General features: G+C 38.8%; 1 protein-coding gene across 2 annotated transcripts in view; it reads right to left on the reverse strand.

The window, feature by feature from the left end:
* LOC126275513 (protein zer-1 homolog) overlaps positions 1 to 22,356 on the reverse strand; it is a 151,626-nt gene that overhangs the window by 25,304 nt on the left and 103,966 nt on the right. For both annotated transcript variants that reach the window (XM_049977205.1, XM_049977204.1), the window contains exons 8-9: positions 8,669 to 8,830; positions 2,642 to 2,791 (exon numbers count right to left, since the gene is read on the reverse strand). In XM_049977205.1, coding sequence (XP_049833162.1) covers positions 2,642 to 2,791; positions 8,669 to 8,830 — 312 coding nt within the window. The remainder of the gene's footprint in view (positions 1 to 2,641; positions 2,792 to 8,668; positions 8,831 to 22,356) is intronic.

The following is a 22,356-nucleotide window of genomic DNA, read 5'->3' on the forward strand; positions in this document are numbered from 1 at the left end:
CTTTCTCTCACTCTTCATTAGCACTGTCTCCTTCTCTGCCACTTTCAATGTCTCTATCTCACTGCCATTGCCTTTGTCCCATTCACTTTCTCTCCCGTTGCCAATGTTTCTTCTTTCTCATTTACAGTGTGCTGTCTTTCTCTTCAACCACCACTGTCTCCTCTCCATAATGTCTTAGAGTTTGTCTGCTCTGTGTTTTGACCTCTAAAGCAGCAAGCTTTAATACACGAGTCTAGAGGATGCGGGAAATTGGTCATTTTTCTTAACGCATGTGCTTAGAGCAATGGGCGGAAAACCGTTAAAAGTCGATCCCCCCCTCCAAAACTGACAGACATGTCAGCTCCTCTCTTTCATTGTCACTGTCTGCACATTCTCTCTCTCTGTCCCCACTCCAAATTAAAACTGTCTCCTCAATCACTTGCAATGGCTCTTTCTGCCTTCCTCTCCCACTGCCAGTGTCTCCTCTCCCTAATTTACACTGTCTCCCGTATTTACAGTATATTCCATTGCCACTGTCTCCTCTCACATTTACATTGTCTCCTTTTGTGTTTCTTTCCCACTGCCACTGTCTCCACCATATCTCGGCAGCTCAACAGTTATGGTGGGTCAATCTAAGTGATAAGGAATATTAACACTTTGGCATGTCCTATATTACACGTACATTTACTGTACACAATGTAATCTTACAGGATCAAATAAAATTCAATTCAATCCAATCTTATTTTTTCCCCTACACCCACATCCAGAGTCCACCCTCCCCTTCACCAACATATTAAAATTCGCCCATATGGAGACGGAGTTGAGACCCACCACGCCTATGTATGATCTCCACTCATCTCTCTTTTTCATTTCCCCAGTCTCCTAATCCTTTTGCTCTCCCTGCTACTATCTCCATCCATCTCTCCTTCTCTTTTACTGCCACTGTCTCTTATTGACCATCACTATCTCCTCTCTCTTTTGCTCCCACTGCCATTGTCTTCGTCCATTTAACTACTACTTTCCCATCATCATCATCTTCTCTCTCTGTCTCTCGCACTGGCACTGTTTCTTCTATCTTCCACCGTCACTCTCTGCTACTCTCTTTCAGCCACACAAAAATACAAGTATGTTTGCATGCCAAAATGTTTGGTGAGAAAGGTGGTATGAGGCAGCTCATTCCCCATTTCTCTTCCAGAATCTTTTTAAAGGCAAACACATTTAGATTTATTGAGCTCTGACAGGGGCATTTTTCCATTGGTTTCCTTTTTTCCCTGTTACAGCAGAGTGTGTGCAACTTATATAATACAAATTCTATAGGTCAGCAAAATTTTGACAGTTTATTTACATGCTTCGACAAATTTACATGCGTTGACACATATAAACAACAAATGAGTATGCATAATATAAGGTTAACACAAAATCATTTGCTTTGCTCATCAATCGCAATTCACTGAAAATGCTAGCTTTATTGTTTGCACCTTAAAAAGAGTGAAAATGTTACTTGTAATAAAAGTGTACCACCGAATGATTTCGAGGTCATGACATCCTGCACAGGCATGAAGTGCCCATTATACACAGACAGCATGTCAAAGTTTTATTGGTGAAAAAATGCTGACTAAAAATGTAATCTCATGACCCCAGAACCCTTGCTATGACCCCAGTATCCTTGCCATTTGTTACCTATGACAGTTGAACGACATCTACGCATGATTGGATATGACGTACTGCGTGTGGTTTCAGTTGCCCGAGACTGCAATCATGTGTGTGTGTGTGTGTGTGTGTGTGTGTGTGTGTGTGTGTGTGTGTGTGTGTGTGTGTCGTTGACGAGAAGGCCAATGGTCGAAAGGCTATAACTGTGAGAGTCTTTTCGTTGTGCCTATCAGCCACTCAGCATCTCTGCTATATGGTGAGTAGCGACTTTCCTTCTCATAATACTGTTACATTCCATCATGGATTTTCCATTGTTTGATAGAGATGAGGGTGGTTGAAATATTTTAAAAAGGTAACAAATTTTAAAACTAAGCTGTATCAATAAACAAGAATTTAAAATATAACACTGGCATTGGGAGAATCACCAAAGACTGTTCATAAAATGCAAACAAAACACAGCAGGCCAAAATGCTGGTAAAGATATGTTTAAAAAAGGGGCCAGTTACTGTGGCTGGCTGACTACTGAGGAGTGACTGACTAAGCTACTCTGTGACTCACTAAATTCTCACACTTCATATTTTGAGATGGAGCACTGATAACAAACAAAACCCTAAAACATGAATCACACTCGCCTCTGCCATTTAAAATAGAGAATGGATCCTGTTGCAGATGCACGTCTGCCCTCAGGTTGTCGTAAAACACACTCAATTAAAATCTGCTGTATATACACCTGGGGATCACATTTTTAACACTTTTGTGGTCTCGCGCTGTAAAAAAAGCCATATGTTAATGGGTACTGTCCTACTCTGAGACTTGTAATGATTGCTTGTTCAGCTTGAAATGGACAGAGGAAGGTAAGCCATGCTCGAATTGAAGGTTTCACAGACCTCAGCTTATTTTCCTCACTTTCATCTACTGAGCCTCTCACTTAATACTATAAGGGTCAAAGGAAGATACTTTCAAACCCAATCAGTCACAGATAATGCACAATTCAACTACTGGGTCTACTCACCTCAATTCCATCACTTGCAGAATCTAGTAAATCTGCAAATACAGAGACAAACTGGCTTGTCATGAGACGTGGCCTCAAACTCTGCACCTCAGCTACATTACCTAAAAGACCCATCATGTTTCTCAACAGTTCTTCTTTATCTGGAAATGTCTAGAATAATGGAACCACAGGATTTAAAATAGAATCATTATTTAGAGAAAAATTGTAAGTAGCAGAATTAAATATTTATGCATACAACATGATAAACAATAAAATGCATACAGTACAACTATTACTCATATTGTGTGTTTCTAGGGTCTTGTCCTCTTTTATTATTTTGACAAAAAATAAATTATTGGTGACACAATATGGGTTTGTAAGAATAAGGGTATAACATTTCACATTTCTTCCAGAAAGAAAATTATTTCATATAAAGTAATAACTATCAACAAAATTAATCAATTTTTGAAAAAAAAAAATGTAACTGGATAGAAAAAAACTCCTACTTACAAAATGGATGCAGGAGACACATAAAAAAAAAGATATAGCCATATGTAATAACTTTTTAAGTGTGTCCTCCTGCTGCCTGGTGAGTAGATTTTTTATCTATCCAGTTACATTATAAAGTAATAACTATTGCAGATTATACACATTCCTCATATTAACCTCATAGTTTTTTACTAACTGCAACAGGAAATCATTTACAACAAAAAATGACAAATAACAAAATGTACGAACAAAAGCGGTTTTATGAATGTGTTAGCACACCAAATACTTTCCAGTACTAGATACCATATTTATCAACCAATGCAAGTAAGTTACTGACAGGCAGTATTTTGCTACACATTCATTTGTTGATTCTTACACTGTGTTCAATATGTCCCATCACTAATGAGAATCATCAGCAATGCACAATGAATCAAAATCTACATTAATAGAATGAAGTAACTGTTAGAAATTGTAGCAATATAAATTATTTTTTGCTATAGGCACAGACTATTTGTGATTACTCTAGCCAAGCTTTTTGCCAAGATCTCTTATTTTTTGAATAGGTGGAAATGCTTCAAAAAATTGTTCACTAATCACCTTTTAGTGTGATATGAGGATGATTCGTGATTTCTTATGGTTAAGCTCAATACTCATGTCTCATGGCCATTGCCATATTGAACAAATATCATCATACATACATAAAATAGCAATATCAATGTTTTTAAGGATGGCCTTTGATAAAATTGGATGTCATTAGCATAGTGCTATGCACATGAATGGAGCAGAGAGAAATACTGACACATAGAGAGAAAAGCATTGGAGCAAAGACTGAATCCTGGGGGCTACCGACAGCTAAATTCTAAGGTGGGTTCTCTGAACCACAGATGACTATTTGGGAACATTGCTGATGCAGCAGTTGCCAAGTGTGCAGTATCAAAGTCCATAAAATAGTTCCTGAAAGCAATCTTCACATACAAACAGAAAAATGGTGCTGCAGGACTGCAGTTTATCATAGTTTAGCAGATCTGAGCCTAATATTTGTAGCCAGTTATCCAATTAGGAAAAGGTGAGCTGCAGTTTAACATAGAATCCAAAGAAATGTTTTGTTCTTGTCAAACCCTCTCTACCATTAAAACCTAACTGCTAGGTTACAAAAAAATATATTAAAGAAATCGTACTCCAACCAGGATATGACCCCATGATTTTTCTGCTAAAAAGCGCACATTTTAGCACTACACTATCAAGCTCAACTGAAACTGTAATTTTGAAATCAACACCTTCAATTTAACATGGAATCTGAACCACGTTTTGCTTCTGGTGAATGTCCACATCATTGAGAGGTGAATTCTAGGTTTACAGACAGCGACAACTCCATAGTCCAACTGTTATTTGAGTCGATGACATTTTGGTTTTCAAGCATGAACGTTACTGGTAGACCAGCGGACCCAACTTGCACTTTCCTCAAGCTTCATTGTTGTCTGGTGCTACGGCAGCTGCACCACTAGATAGTAATGCCATCACTTTCGCAGTGGCATTGGACTTTACTTCATAACAACTCCGCCAACACACACACATTGTATGTTTTTATTTACAAGTCTGTGGGATTTGCTTTACAGAACATCAAATTTTACATTTCTAAGGAAACTTTAGAATCCTCTGATTTACTATTGACTGATCCAGTGCATTATTTTGACAGTTCTCTTGCAGTGCTTGGGAAGATAAGAGGAATTGAAGTTGACACAAAGGCCTGTGGATTCACAGAGGAACAATTAGTTTCATTTAACTACGCAAGGTTGACAATATATGATATGGAATATAGTTTTCACACAGTAAAAAGCCTCTTTAAAAGACAGCTGGAACCTATTTATGCCTGATAACTGAATGATGGTGTTCCTCGTCCACTGAAAGAGTTCTCTTTCTTGAATAATTGTGGTAAAAGGGATAGAAAGAAAAAGGGATGGCAAAAAGATAGGAAAGAAAGAAAGACTTCCAGTTACACAGAGCATTGTGTCAACACAAGAGCAAGAGCTGAAAATCTATGCCAGACCTCTCCCGGATGCTCTGCTTCTCTAGAACAGTTCCTTTAACTGCCTCGGCCATCCAGACATGGTTTTTGTCAGATCCAAATTCCCGACTCATGCTCACTGCACAACAACAACCGCTGCCCATTAACTTCCTATTCGAAGATTTCTAATTCCTGTAGGAGCTTGGATGTTGGCTGTGCATCCACACTAAAACTTTTTCATGAAACAGCCCATAGAGTCATAGATATGAGTGGTGTCTGTCAGATACCACCCATATCAATCATATCTATAGTTATCTATTCTGCTTTTTCTTCAAATGTTTGTCAAATATTTAGTTAATAAGTGCAATATTTGAGGTCGATAAATACATGGCGAGTCAGCATTATCTGACAGTTTTTTAAATTTATAGTACACTGTGACATTTTGAGATGCAGGAACTTCTTGATTTCACAAGATACACAATGAACAGCAGTTTAAATCTTACATGTTAATTCTGACACAAATTAATCTTTTGTGGAAGATAATGCCCTTTAAGTGCTCGCGCTCTTTTTCTGCAGACTCATTGACCCTCTATGCAGAGTTTGTCATCACTCACTCTAATGTGTTATGGGGTACAAAATGAATCTCTTGTTCAAAGGTATCCTTTAATTGAAGCAAAGAATGTGGATCATTGATGCACACTTTGTTCTTGAGGGAAATGCACAAGAAAAAATCATATGTGCTAAGATCAGGAGAGTGATGTGGCCAGTTAACATAGCCTCTTTTGGAAATCATTTTCATCAGAGACAACTTCCTTAATTTGCCCATACAAACATTAAAAGTGTTAGCTGTTGCACCATCTTGCTGAAACCAAACATTTTGACAATTCATGCCACAGTGATGAAGTTTTGGGATGCAAAATTCATGCACCATGGTCAAATAATGCTCACAGTTTAGTGTGATGGCTCACCGATTTTCTTTGAAGAAATAAGGCTCTGTGACACCAAATTTCCCTAATCCAGTCCACACTGTAACTCTACCGCAATCTGATGGATGCTGGTGAGTGTTGCATGGGAACCAATAACCACAGTTTTGTTGCTGTCTAGAAAAAAAAGCCTCATCTGACATTAAAATAATAACAACAGGTTTTTCCTGCAACATTTCTTACTACCTCAGCAAAATGCCTCCTCCTCACAAAATCTTGAGGCTTCCACTCCTGAACAATAGGAATTATGTAGTGCTGAAAGCTTAGACTATGCAAAGTGCATTGCACGGCTGAATTTGGTAACCCAATACACTGAAAGTTCTTAGCTCACAGCACAATGGTACTGTGGATTGGAACTGCACCATTGTGTGGGACCTTGAATTGGTGAGAGAACTTCCTCTGAGTGGTGGTCAAAGATTCTGCATTTTTAAAGAACATCTCTATGGGTGACATAGTGTCGCACTGTCCACCTCTCCACTGTAACTAAACTGCCACTGCAGGGGAAAACAATGAGTCCAAGTAAACCCTACCAATACACTGACTCATCCGCTATTACTAGAGCCAAAAACATCAGGTAACACTGGCTCAGTGAGTATTTTTTGTGTTTTAGCACCTAAACATCCATACTCTATTAATTATGATGTTGTGTGACTGCTGCCATTATCATTTTGAGTGTGCCAACATTAGTTGTTCCTAATATTTTTCCCTGCTCCTGATATTTACTGATGATGTAATTTCTGTTGCCCAAATTTTGTCAATTTTTTATTTCTAATTACATAGTCCTGTAGCTCTCATTATCCTTCTTGGCTTTGTTACACATGATCCAAATCTTCCCTCCACAATTCAAATTTTTGCTCTTTCTTTTGTGTTATTCTTTGCAACAAAGATAACAGGATGCCTGGCATTCAATTTTCTTAACATGCCTGATGCAAAGAGACAATTATCTCTTTTTATCTTACGGAAAACATAACAAAATAAAAGAGGGCAAGAGAGCAAGTAAAACTCTGGTATTTTCTTGACATTGGCGCAACTGCTACAGTTGTAGCTTTTGGCAAAAACGGGAAGAAATCAATCACACAGTTGTTCTGAAAATGGATAGGAATCTTTGCATTAACTAACGAGAAGAAAAACCAGTGATCATAGTCTTAAGGTAACATTAACATTATAAAATTACTTCAGAAAATAAGTACTGTAAACATCAAATTTCCTCCACCACTTTTTAAGTTCTACATGTCAACAATATACACCAGAAATACACTGAGGTGAAAAAAGTAATGGGATAGTAACAAGCAGATATACAGATGGCAGTAGTATTGCGTACACAAGGTATAAAAAGGGAGGCGGAGGAGGAGGAGGAGGAGGAGGAGGATCTTAGTGTTTAACGTCCCGTCGACAACGAGGTCATTAGAGACGGAGCGCAATCTCGGGTGAGAGAAGGATGGGGAAGGAAATCGGCTGTGCCCTTTCAAAGGAAGCATCCCGGCATTTGCCTGAAGCGATTTAGGGAAATCACAGAAAACCTAAATCAGGATGGCCGGACACGGGATTGAACCGTCGTCCTCCCGAATGCGAGTCCAGTGTGGTAACCACTGCACCACGTCGCTCGGTATATAAAAAGGGAGTGCATTGGCATAGCTGTAATTTGTAATCAGGTGATTCAGGCAAAAAGGTTTCCGACATGTTTATGATCACATGATGGGAATTAACAGACTTTGAACATGAAATGGTAGTTGGAGTTAGACACATGGCTCATTCCATTTCAGAACTCATTAGAGAATTCAATATTCCAAGATCCACAGTGTCAAGAGTATACCAAGAATACCAATTTCAGGCATTACCTCTCACCACATACCATGCAGTGACCGGCGGCCTTCACTTAATGACTGAGAGGAGCAGTGTTTGCATAGAGTTGTCAGTACAACAGACAAGTTACACTGCATGAAATAACCACAGAAATCAATGTGGGATGTATGATGAATGTATCCATAAGGACAGTGCAGCAAACTTTGGTGCTAATGGGCTACAGGAGCAGATACCCCATGTGATTGCCTTTGCTAACAGTATGACATCACCTGCCGTGCCTCTCCTGAGCTAGACCCTAGATGACTCAAAAACTGTGGTGCGGTCAGATGAGTCCTGATTTCAGTTGGTAAGAGTTGACAGTATGGTTTGAGTGTGGCACAGACACCACGGAGCCATGGACTCCAGCTGTCAACAAGGCACTGTGCAAGATGGTGGTGGCTCCATAATGGTGTGGACTGTGTTTACAAGGAATGGACTGGATCCTCTGGTCCAACTGAACTGATTGCTGACTAGAAATAGTTAAGTTCGCCTACTTGGAGATCATTTGTAGCCATAAGTTCGCCTACTTGGATATCATTTGTAGCCATTCATGGACTTCATGTTCCCAAAAAGCAATGGAACTTTTATGGATGACTGTGTGCCACGTAACCGGACCACAATTGGTTATGACTGGTTTGAAGAACATTCTGGACAATTTGAATGTTTGATTTAAACAAGAAATTGATCAGTTTGAACATTGCCAACTTACTTAAATTTTTCCATACTTACACTCAAGCATCCAAGAAAGAACTCCATTCCTCTTCCATCAAGAAACCTTTGGCAGTTGATGGCTGTCTCATCAGTAACATTCCACATGGTCGACCACGCAACTTCCAAAACATCATCACACACCTTTCGAGACAGTCTGTCTTCAATTAATGCTAGCATCCTCTAATGAAATAAACAATGTATGAGTATGTGTGCACTAATGCACTACTTCTGTTGCAATATATATGCATCTACACACATCACAAAAAGTTTTGCACTACCCCGATTCCGAGAACTCCTGAAGATAGACATTGATTGTGGATATTGTATCACAGACACAGTCCCTTTGACTGTTCAGAGATGTCACTAAACCTGCCCAAAGATGTAAACAAACATGCATGAGCAATGCCTATTAGACGGAGGGGGTCTGACAGCCGATCAGTTCCAGTCATTCCACCAGGAAAGAGGTACACGGCTCATGTTGTCTGTAGTTCAACCATGCCTAGACAGTCAATATCGTGGTTTGATCACGTCCACAGGCCATCCAAGGGCTACTACTGAAGTGGGTGACAGCCACCTATGGATTATGGCTTGGAGGAACCCTGTCAGCAGTGCCACCATGTTGAATAATGCTTTTTGTGCAGCCACAGGACACTGTGTTATGACTTAAGCTGTGCACAATAGGCTGCATGATGCACAAGTTCACTCCCAATGTACATGGCGAGGTCCATCTTTGCAACCATGACACCATGCACTGCGGCACAGATGGGCCCAACAACATGCCGAATGGACCACTGAGGATTGGCATCACATTTTCTTCACCGATGAGTGTCGCATATGCCTTCAACCAGACAATCGTTGGAGACTTGTTTGGCGGCAAACCGGTCAGGCTGAACACCTTAGACACACAGTCCAGCGAGTGCAGCAAGATGGAGGTTCCCTTCTGTTTTGGGGTGGCATTATGTGGGGCCGGCATACGCTGCTGGTGGTCATGGAAGGCATCGTAACGGCTGTACAACACGTGAATGCCATCCTCTGACCATATTGGCAACATATTGGTGAAGATGACGATTCACAACCCCTTCGTGCACATCTTGTGAATGACTTCCTTCAGGATAACAACATCGCTCGACTAGAGTGGCCAGCATGTTCTCCAGACATGAACCCTATCGAGCATGCCAGGGATAGATTGAAAAGGGCTGTTTATGGACGACGTGATGCAACAACCACTCTGAGGGATACATGCCAAATCGTCATTGAGGAGTGGGACAATCTGGACCAACAGCACCTTGATTAACTTGTGGATAGTATGCCACAACGAATACAGGCATGCATCAATGCAAGAAGACGTGCTACTGGATATTAGAGGTACTGGTGTGTACAGCAATCTGGACCACCACTTCTGAAGGTCTCGCTGTATGATGGTATAACATGCAATGTGTCGTTTTCATGAGCAATAAAAAGGGTGGAAACTCTCGGAAACCAAGGTGATGCAAAACTTTTTTTAATGTGCGTATAATAAATAAAATATAATAAACACACAACAGCTACTGGAATGTCTGTAGATTGTCATTGTTGCTATAATTAATGGGAATTCCAGAAATAACTCCAAGAATGTTTTCCAAGTAGGTAAAAGATAAAATGAGTGAAGGTCAATACTGTTCAAGATATACAAAATACTTTTAGAGGACAAAGTAAGAAATAAATTTTAAAAGTGTAATTATCAATCCAGTTCATACTACACAGAATGGTACTTGTGTCTAAAGCATGAATCAGTCTTTTTTCATGACAAGAATATTATGAATATTTGCAACAATCGTTTGAGTTTCCTTATTTCCACACACAAATTAAGCTAACAACAAAATCCTTTGACATAACCCATAAGTTTCTTAATGTGTATCAAGTTTCTAAATTCATGTTAACCACTGGTACTTTGACGTATACCACTCATACCTAAACAATTATTGCAACAACAACATTAAAACTAAGAAGAAAACAACAAAATGCATTTGCTTACAACCACAAATGCAGTTTTTTAAATTAAATTCAAAAAGGTCATTCAAAATGCAATTTTTTGCATTACAAAGTTGCAATAGAGTAAAGTTGGTGCATGACAATCCCTTCTTTTATACCATCAAATGAAAGAACGTTTGTGACAAAGATACTCTAATTTATCCTACACACTGTGATAGGGACTGAGTGCTTCATTCAACATTTCCCTACCAGAAACAAGAGAAAATTGATGGAATAGAGCAACCCAAGTTACTCTGTCTGATGGAAATTCAAGCAGATGCCACAAGCAGGAAAAATATGTAAAATAACAGAAAGACAACTACTCATCTATAGCAGATTGATGCTTGGAGCACAGAAACACCTAACAGAATAAAGCATTCACACTCGCTTTCGAGCACTAGCTCTTTTTCTAGCAAAAGTGGAAACATTCACACATGCACCATCACACACACACCACAAACACAGTGTAGTGGAAATGGCATGACTAGTAGTTACTGATATTACTGAAAACAAATGCCTGAGCTGATGGAGGTGGGGAAGGGATAGGGAAGGATGTGGGAAGGAGGTAAGGAGGGTATGTCAGGCAAGATGCAATTCTTTGGACTGATGACTCCGTGAAGTATATGGAAGAAAGATAATAAGCAAGTAAGGTGGCGATTGTGACCCCCTTCTCAACCAAGTAGTGTCCTACCCACTATCTTTCTGCCCCATGAGGACACACAGTTAATGCTGCCTAGTGCTACTAAAGACTAGAACAAAAATGCTTCAGCACAACCTCATTTGGTGTCATCCTACTGAATGGCAGTTCCCACTTATGATAAGCTACAGTATCTCAAGCTGAAGTTGTGGAATTGGGTAATTGTCAGATATCATGGCCAAAATAAAGCTGTGATTTGGGACAGCCTGTTGCCATGTTTAAATGAACTGTACAAAGTCTATGACTGGTATTTCTGCAAGATGTTCCAATAATACACATGATACTTTGTTACAAAATCCTGTGTGGCTCCCGATGACATGTAAAAGTGGCAAAGGTTGTACTTTATTTACATAGCGTCCAATAGAAATATTAGGATACAGGAACACTACCCACTGAACTAGTGTTTTATGCAAAGCAGAAGGGAAATCACATAGATGACAGGAATGATCATTCAAAGCAAAAAACTCTAGTAAACCTGGGCTCTAAAATGTATACTTTAAGCTGTATCAAAACAACTTCATCTTCGATACTATGAAAAAGATCTCTTCTAATGTGATCTTGTGATGGTTCACCTTCTTTGTTTATTCGTTTGTTGTCCTCAGTGTCAACGTACTGCGTTGTGATACTGGCTGAAAAATGGGGTGTGGAAGTACAACACGGACTACTTTAAATAATGTAGCAGACATGTGCATAGCTGCATTTCACAGCAGTTTACTTTCACTGTTCACTGTTGGTGGCCAAAAATAGCTTATTCATGATTCAACTGTAACTACGCTTTTGCATTATTTTTACCTAGTACCACATATCATGCGACTGTAAGTTAACAGATGACAGCCACCAAAGCCCCAGTTAATCTAAATTATAAAATAAAAATGTAACTTGTAATATAGTCAAATGGAAGATGCTTTCACTTTACTGGTTATGTGAAGTATACTATTGACTACACTCCATAATAAATTTACAACATATCTTTTCCTTACTTCACGATATGATCAGTTTTCAGAAGTATTAAATTCTTTGTTCCAATTACCTACTCCCCAAATAATAACCTGCCTTCTTTGAGTCTTTAAAGTCCATTGCTCTAGCAAATGTTCACCATTAAATTCCACATTCTTTACTTTTCTTTGTCTTTTCCTATCACAGTTTTTGGTACACATATCTTCCAGAATTCTCTCTCTTGTTTCTCCACTTTCCCTCTTCAGTGCCACTATTTTTCATGTTAAACTTGCACTAAATTACTTACAATAGGTCTTAAATGCATGCATTATTTTGTCCAGTATGGCTTGAGAACTAAGATGTCAACTAAAATATTAATAATGAAAAAACGCTGGAACTAGCCACAATCTTTTTAGAGTGAATGAATATTTGTAAGAAGTATTAGGCAAAGACCATTTTTACATGATGACATCCATTTTTTTCTGTAATTTAAATGCCCTCAAGCTGAGAAATATTACTTTATCTTAAAAACAGAGCATACTGCAACGGCAAAAAGAAAAAAAAAAAAGAAAAAAGAAAAAAAAGGAGAGAGAGAGAGAGAGAGAGAGAGAGAGAGAGAGAGAGAGAGAGAGAGAGAGAGAGAGAGGACTGCGTGCATTACTAAGGAACTCCTTGTCATGAAGTAACAGGGCAGGCTGTTCCATTGCTGGCCCTTTGGGCTATTGCACTACACTCAGGTCTTGAACCACTAATGTGTGAGATATTTGCCCACCCCTGCCTGCATGAGCTCAGCGGAGGCGCGTGGTTGCTAAAGTTATGACCAGACTTCCTTACATGTGTGAGCTATTTGCCCATTACTACCCCCTTTACCTGCACTACCCAACTGCCCAAGGAAAGTTGCTGGAGCTGGAACAGCCTGTACTAGAATGTGACCCTGCATTGTATCCTTGTACCGACAAGTTTCATCAAAGTTGATTAGCTCTGTGGCAGCAAACCAGACATTCCTTCCACCACATCACAAAATGTCAAGCACAAGATCTTGCGTAAATGAAATAAATCTATAAAGAATTTTTTGCACTTAACAAATATGTTCAGTCACTAGTGTTTGCCCTGAAAAGTAGGCACCCATTTGAAACTACACACATCTGCATTTAATTATTTGTTTATTTATTTTTATTAATTTACTTTTTTTCATGGAGCCACCACAATGCTAAGAAATAATAGTAAGACAATAATTACACATACAAAATACGTTACATGCTACAAGTGTTGCACCTTATATTTATTTTATACATTTCTTAAATTACAGTTGATATACTACTGGTTCATGTTACTGTTAGTGTTGAATGGATACAAACATTTTTCTATTAGAAAAGATATTAGTTTTGTTTTAAAACCATTCCCTATATGAGTTCTGAGAGATTTGGGTAGTTTGTTAAACCAAAATCAAACCACTGATGTATGGGCTTCTGTCTGTCATTTTTAATGTTGTTCTTTTGTGGAAATAGTTGAATTTTGCCCGGGTGGTGTAATCATATACATCGCTGCACTTGACTCCCCATTATACAAAAGATTTCTGCAAGGTGTTTTATGCAAGACTGCTTAGGACATCTGCCATTTTTGCACTTCAGAAGGGCACAAGAACACTACATCCAACATCATCAACTTATCACAATATATACAAACAGTTCAAGGTCAAAAGCTAGTCAAAAAGTTTTCTGCAATGTGAGCAGCCAAATTCCTTTTGTGCTGGGGTAGAATACTGCTTTCTGTGTACAATGTTCCCTTATGACAGAGATTAAGGCCTCTTGTGATAGACCTTCACTTTCAAATGTTAGTACGTGTGAATCAATAAGGTAGTGCACAAAATAGAAAGTTAATCAATTTGAGTTACCGTAAACCCAGTATACTTTGCATTTTTTCCCTGACATATTGTTCTAACATTTCTGCAGTTCTCCCATATTTGATATAAAAATTTTGCTTTTTGCATGGATCCTTTCAAAGCTATGCTGGTTGATTTGTATATAGCCTGGCCATTATAAATTTCTGAATCTCATTTTTATACACTAAAAAGATATGGTGCAAAACTCATCACAGGTGGAGGATACTTTGTACCAGTTTAAAGATTCGATGGAAAAAAGCAAGGTGACTTTGCATTATATTTACCCATACTGACAATCTTAAGTGAGTGCAAAAGTTTGCAATATATTAAAAGCTAAAAAATTTTAAAACTAGTCAGTTTTTCTAAAACAATTATCAGAATTCAATTTACATACAAAATTAATTCTATTATGTCATACTGAAATATCTACAATTTCTGAGTTGTTTAGGAGGTTTAATGGACCTCAAAAGAATCTTCCTAACTGAAAATACCAGTGGTTCCAGGTCACTTCTAAGATTTGTTTGATCTTTGCAAGGAAGAAACTACTACTTCTTCTTTGTTACACATAACTATTTTGCCTGAAAAAGATTCATTTTCATGTGGAAAGATTACGAATTCCCCACATATTCCCTTCAGAGGTAGTAAATTTCCAGAAGTTTAATCTTCGTCTAACTCTGATTTGATCTTCTAAGCACAAAGTTGGTCTGTCCACAAAGTTGGTAAGGGGTTCTTGTGGTAGGGTGTCCCATTCTTCCTGCAGCGCGGCTGATAGCTATGCTGGATGGTTGTTGATGTATATGGACATGCTGCAATATGTATACCCAAAGGATCGAGTATGTGCTTCATGGGATTTAAGTCGGGGAAACTGACAGGCCAGTCCATTCGCTGAATAGTCTCTCATTCCATGAGCTGCTCCACCTATGCTGTTTGATGTGATCACATGTCGTCATCCACAAAAATGAAGCTAGGGCCAAATGCACCCCTGAAAAGACACGGATAGGGATGGAGCACAGTGTTACAATATCGCTGACTGATGAGTGTACCATGTTCAAAGATTTCACGGTCAGTAGGCCCATGCAATGATATGTCTTTCACTCCATACCACATGGACCACCAAAATAACTATGTTCAACAATGCTGAAAGTACCCTCATATGTTGGCAGGTGGGAACATGCACCCAGAAACATTATCAAACATGATCATTTTCGTGGTCCAGACATGGATTGTGTAGGCATAGTCTTTGAACATATAACACACACTTGTCAACATTATTGTTGCACTGTACTGTTTCCAATGTGTGTTTTTAGAGAGATGCATACAACACTGACTTCCTTTTTGTGGATAGCAATGCCCGACTGCATTTAACAGTGCAAATGGAAGCTTTCTTGGGAGGAGAGGATATTTGGCAAACTGACTGGCCTGCTCATTCCCCCAGTTTAAATCCCCTCGAGCACGTGTTGGTGAGATGTATTGTATCATGTCCACATGCACTAACAACCATCCAGCACTTATCAACCTTGCTGCACGAGATATGGAAAGTCCTATGATAAGAACTCCTTACCAACCTTGTGGCCAGAACAGGAGCATGTTGTAGAGCATGCATTGCTACCTGTAATGATTACACTCTCTATTAAGACCCATGTTCCACCTTCTGTAAAGCCTACAGGACCATCATGAATTGTGGTGACTTCAGTGCAATTATATCTTTGACTAAAGGTATCTTTTCTGTTCATCTCAATATGTATTTCTTTGAGTTACCTTTGTGCTATACTGTAGCACTATTTTTTTAATGCTTGGTCCAAGTTTCATTTGTTATGTTACTTGGCAGTAACACATTATATGAAAGTTACTTTCCCCCTTAAGTTTTCATCTTATCACTTCCATGTTTGCCAAAAATATGATGTGGCAGCTCACTACGATCACATGCCAGAACACCACATTTATGGAATTCTGATTGTAAGTTTGCAGGTGAACTAATAAATATTTCACCCTTAGCTCGTCCAAAAACTAGAGAAAGTGTTGCTTTTGCAAAACTGCCTTTTTAGTGACCTAAAAGTTTCCTTCAACAAACTTTGGAACCCTGAAATGATGCAACATCCAAAGGCTGTGTCAGATGAGTACTATTTAGAGTAAATCTGACAACACAAATATAATTCTCTTTGCAAATTTCATCAGAAGATCTGTAATGTGTGAAAACAAAGTGTTACCTATGAGGACTCCTTTGTATTATGAGTTCTTTATAATTGAGGTAGCATAAAACTTTGGAACCAGTCCGTCAATATATCAGACGTAAACCACAGAGTCTTGGAGCGTTTGTACTTACAGACTTTTGAGCCATCTTCCTGCCAAATTCATCATAAGCCCTATGACTGGTAAACCATATATGGTGAGAGGAGTTCACAAGCTGAACCACTAATATGCTTGCCTATAAGCTTCTGGAAACAAGACACTTAAGTTAGTTATGACTCTTTCAGAAGCTGGATCATCTGTGAGATCTGTCTCAACACTATTCCATATATTTGCAGGTGGCACATTTTCCTACACCTCTTTTAAATTGCCTATGTAACCTGTAAGAGTTTGCTTTGTTATTGATGCCCTTGTTCTCTTGATATTAGCAGAAAAACACTGTTTCATTTTTGTATAAAAACTTTACTTGAAACATCACTATAGGATAGTCACAATGTTGAGCTAACCAAGAAACAAACAATTTCTTGCTGATATCTAAGAATAATGAGCATCCAGGGATATATGTTAACATGCAGCTCTCGATAAAATAGTGACTTTATCACTCCTAATAACTGTCCCTACTCCCCAGGTTCTAATAGCACCATAAAATTAAAACTGAAATGGATATGACAACCAAATTGCATGACAATTGGCAGAGGCTAGGTAAGTCTGCCAAGTCTGTCCTGGAATAAACAGGCATTTTGTTTGGCATCTGTTCTGCCTTTTCTAGCTTCAGGAACCAACAATAGGGGTACAAAAACCTAATTTAAAGCATCTGATGGAATCATAGTGTGGGTGCCACAGGCCACTGACATCAATGTTAAATATCACATCCTTTTGATTAAGTACTGTACACAGTCCGTCACATGGCAAATGTATAGGATTGGGTACAGTGTCATGCCTGACCTACATTTATATCTAAAAGTCAGCAAAAATTTAAAAAGGGCAATGAATATGATGACCAATTGGTGCAATTGATCAAAGTTGGCAAATGTGCGAACATAACTTGAAAAGTGTCTTATGTCTCAATAAACTCATTAGGAATACTGTTGAAGAATTCACTGGGTACCAGGAACGGTTGGCCTTAGATGAGTTCCTGGCTGAAATGTTATGATTTTTCTTGGTGGTACCGTGGAGACACAGTACAACAATGAGTAGAGCTTATGTACAATATTGCTATTCATGGTACCTTAGAGACACTTTTAACTGGCGATGTAAATGCTCACTCTAAAGTCCAAACATACTTCATATCTTGGAAAACAGCAAGGATTTGAATAGACCTAACTCAAATAGCTGGTGATACAGAGAATCACTCAGAAATGAGCAATCCATCAGCAAAGAATGATAGTGGTAATGGTTTTAGCCATGGTTCCGACCATAGGAAAAACTTGATGTCAATGTGTGAAGTGGTCAATCACAGTTAGACAGTAGCTATGTCATTTCCATCAATATTGATATGGACATGAGCAGATCCATTGGTTGGGTGGGATGAATGAGCCAAGAGGTGAAGTGATGTGGTGAGTGATCTAATCATGTTGATCGGCCATACAATGATGCACAAAAACTACAGTTCCTGGCCATATTCACCAACACAGATGTTTGCTTAGCCAGTCTCATTACAGTCCTGACTCTGTAGTGTTCAACCAATTGTTTAGCAACAAGATTGCCTGCTGATGGGAGTTTAAATCAACAATAGGGTGCAGTCTATGCAGAAACTTTGCAGTACAATGTTAGATTCGAATGAAGTAGCTGGATGTCTGTAAACTAGATGATCATGCATGCAAGTTTTGCAGTTAACTATCATTTTGCTGCGACAAGGAAAGTGTTTTGTACTTGAGTTTGCCTGTAACTGTGTCTATGTCAGAAAGATGATAAGAGTTATGAACTGAGCTATGTAATCTAAGTATCCCTGTTAACATGGCAACACCTCATATGGCTCCTGTCAAGTAATTTAGAGATTCAAGTGGAACAGGGTATCATAAAAGTCCAGCCTTTGTGATAGCAGTCTCAATGTTGTCAGCAGTAGTTTCTGCTTCATTAGTCCACATTATATAGTCCAGCAGTAGATGGTCATACATGCAAGTTTCGCAATTAGCTATCATTTTGCTGAGACAAGGCAAGTGCTTTGTACTTGAGTTCGCATGTAATTGTGTCTATACCGGAACGATCATATGCTGGTGCATTAATTTCTCCATTGACACGGATAATATAAGTTATGAACTGACCTATATAATCCAAGTAGCACTGTTAACGTGGCAATACCTCATATGGCTCCTGTTATGAAATTTAGAGATGCTAGTGGAGCAGGGTATCATAAAACTCTAGCCTTTGCGATAGCAGACTTAATGTTGTCAGCAGTATTTCCTGCTTCATTAGTCCATTATTCCATTACAATTTATCTCTTGGTCTTGATGAACCTCATAAGAAATTATTTAGTGGAACAGCCAGAAGCATGTGGTTGTGCATGAAGAAGTGGAAGTGGTTGTAGTAGTAGTAGTAGTAGGTAAAGCCAAGAAATAATCACAACTAATGAACTGCTGTAGGCTGAGGGCCGGCCGGTGTGGCCGAGCAGTTCTAGGCGCTTCAGTCTGCGGTTGCAGATTCGAATCCTGCCTCGGGCATGGATGTGTGTGATGTCCTTAGGTTTATGTAGTTCTAAGTTCTAGGGGACTGATTACCTCAGATGTTAAGTCCCATAGTGCTCAGAGCCATTTGAACCATTTTGTAGGCTGAGGGAAGTTGCTAATGGCATCTGCTCTCCCCACAGTAGCCATATTACTTGGTGACTGAACTTGCATTTCAGTGGGTTGACAACTAACCATTTAAACAGACGTATGAGACTATTTGCTGTAAGTGATCCAGCTGTCATCAATATACATGTCGCATAACTCAAGATCAATGTTATTTTATATATCCTTGTGAACTCTAATAGAAAGAAACAGAGTACAAACAGCAGCCTCAGATAAGTCTTCTGGAGCAATGGGTATTTATTTGACAGAAAGCACATATTTGACAGAAAGCACATATTACGTCTACTGCATTTGCTGTGGATACTGGGTAGAAATACTCAAAGTGTGGGACTAAGTACTGATCCAGATTTTTTCAGGTTTTAACTTGGAAGTAATAAGTGCTTGGGCAGCATTTGATGCTCAGGTGTGAGGCAAACTGCTGTTAGATGACATATGCCCTGAGCAAGCACAAAAGAAAGTTTCTGCTTCATTACCTTCAATTTCTCAGGAGGCAACTGATAAGACCAAGTGAGAATTGGTGGACCTGGATTGTTAGGATGTAGTGTGTAGTTGAGTGGAGGAAGGGTGCTAGCATGGACTAGACTCAGGCCACTGAACACTACACTTGACATATGCATTTCAGGCTAACAACATAACAGCTTAACAAGTGAAGAACAAGAAGCACGAGGCACTAGGTGTGGAGCACGAACAAAACATGATAATCACTGCTGGTCGTGATGTCAAAGCTCCCACATTGCTGGTTTTGTTTGATGTGCATTGTACACGGTTTCTACTGTGTGCTTGCAGTGTACTGTGGTTTGTTTGGCTGTGGTTTAGAAAATTCTGATACTTGAAAAAAACTTCATTCATTTTGTGACAATCCTTTATGTCAAGGTGTGCCACTAGACAGCGAGGCACTTAAATCACTACAGAGAACGCTCAAGTTCTATGTGTAGGAGAAAGAATACACAAGTATTCATCGACAGCCATCTGTTCTTGCCAATCAAGTTGTGGAACGAACATCAAAAGCTCTTGGAATTAGTGCAAGAACAGTAATAAACTGAAAAAGTTGAAAGATGTGGATGTAAACCATTACGATTCCAAGCATTCTGGATCAGATAATATATTTTAGCGACCCCTAGAAAGAAGAAAAAGCAGCCTCACCCTGTCATTGACTTACATTCTTTCACACTGGTGCAATTTGCAGGCATATTTATGCTTATTATAACAGGAAGAAGTATCCTACCATATCAAAGTTACTATTGTCGTTAAAAGAAAGTGGATTTTTCAGGGGTGGGAAAACTTCACTAAAAATTGTGCTGAGAAGTACGGATTTCTGTTACAAAGCACTAGATGAACACAAAATCCTGTTAGAAAAGATGCATACTGTTATGGCTCAAAGCATATTATTGGACAAAATTGTGTGCAAAACATTCATTAGATTTGTGTTTGTGGTGACAACCAGGTGGTTTCGGTACTGATTCTAACTACAGTGATGACGAGCTGAATGGAATTGCACCATTGTCACCATAAAATGGTGCGTGAAAAGCTGTGGGTATCGATTATTTATTGCTTAACCGTCATTACAAGACATTAGAGTGAGAAGTTAAAATCTCGGTTATTATTTATTTTGTAAACTATGTAGCACATTGTTGTCGAGATATCAAATTCTCATTTTCTTTGTTCCCTTATCAAAAGCGAGTGTTTCATCATGGTTACATCTACTTTATAATGTGGTCGTTTATTTGCTGCCATTGTGATAGCAAACTGAAAACGAATTCTTATATATACTGTTATTGCTCAATAGTTTGCATTTATAAGATGGAATAGAAAACCGTATTGTCTGCTTTTGTGGGCTGGTGTAGCAACACCACTACTGCAGTACAACCAGCCTAACTTTACTTAATGTGAACTGTCAGGTGCAATGTTTTGCTGGTGCAGGTGTAGAGCACTGCATTCACATGATGAAACCATATGAGCAGCACTCACTGCCCATCACTCACTCTGTATGCATTGCGTCAGCATGCAGCTTGCTGCTTCTGCACTCAGTCTCACACTGCACACACTCACTGAGTAGTCCTGCCATGTAGCTAAGGAAAAAAAGACTCCGTAAGAATTTGTCACACTGTAGCGGCACTAATGGGTCCATTGGAATACATTTTGTATTAGAATTTTTTTAGCTGTTGATTTTCTGTCTTTTCCATAGAGAAAGTGTATGTGCAATACCTGAGATTCACCAAGTAACACCACAGTGATTGAGTATGATCATCTATAACACAAATTAAAGTGATAATTTAACAATGAATGTTATTGAAGGACACTGATTAAGCTGTGGAACTGTACTTTGCATGAAAGGATAACTGATGAAATAATGCTCGCATTCAGTCTGCTGCGAAATTTGCACAGACAATGAGACATATTTTGGACAGAACAAATGAAAAAGATATTTGTTGAGGAATGTGGCACCAGATAATTGTCAACTTTGTATATAATTAACAAATTACTTCAATCCAGCTACACTGTCATATGCAAACTGATCAATTGAACTAATAGGCCTTGTTACAGGTGATAATATTTATTGCAATGACCAGAAAGACGAAGGAAGTGCAAGGTGTCCTGATAATCAAGAGATGGGATAATTATTCAAATATGTACATCATTCAAACAAATTTATTTGGAAATAAATTATTTGTACCTTAAACAACGAACAGAGCAGAATTCCACTATATTTTCTTTGTTTACTTCCTGTACCAATTTCTATGACTAATGTTTGTTCCCTTGGCTCAGTGCAGATTCTATTTGGTAAATAACTTATAAACTGATTGTATATAAATGTGCCTCACTTGTTCAGTGGGTTAAGTTCCAGACTACAAAGCCAAAGGTTTTGTGTACAGTTCACCATTGGTATTACAGTTTTTTCTATTGCTTGTAGCTTCCTTCACCTGTAACAATGAGAAAAATGCCAAGCCACGTTCCATCGTATTTCAAGTACATGCTGAACTGTAGGTACCTTTGTAACTGGCTGTGTAAGTTGTTTCAGAAGTGGCAAGAAGTCACGAACACAGCTTTACTTACTTTACCACAAAAATACTTCATAGAAGTGCAAGCAGCCTTATCAGTGACACTACCGATGCAGCCTGCAGCCCAATTCAGCTGACTCTGAACTTGCCACTGCCCCCCCCCCCCCCCCCCAACCACCACTAACATGTGGAAGTGTTCTACATAA

Source organism: Schistocerca gregaria, chromosome 1, assembly GCF_023897955.1.
Source record: "Schistocerca gregaria isolate iqSchGreg1 chromosome 1, iqSchGreg1.2, whole genome shotgun sequence".
Taxonomy (NCBI): Eukaryota; Metazoa; Arthropoda; class Insecta; order Orthoptera; family Acrididae; genus Schistocerca; species Schistocerca gregaria.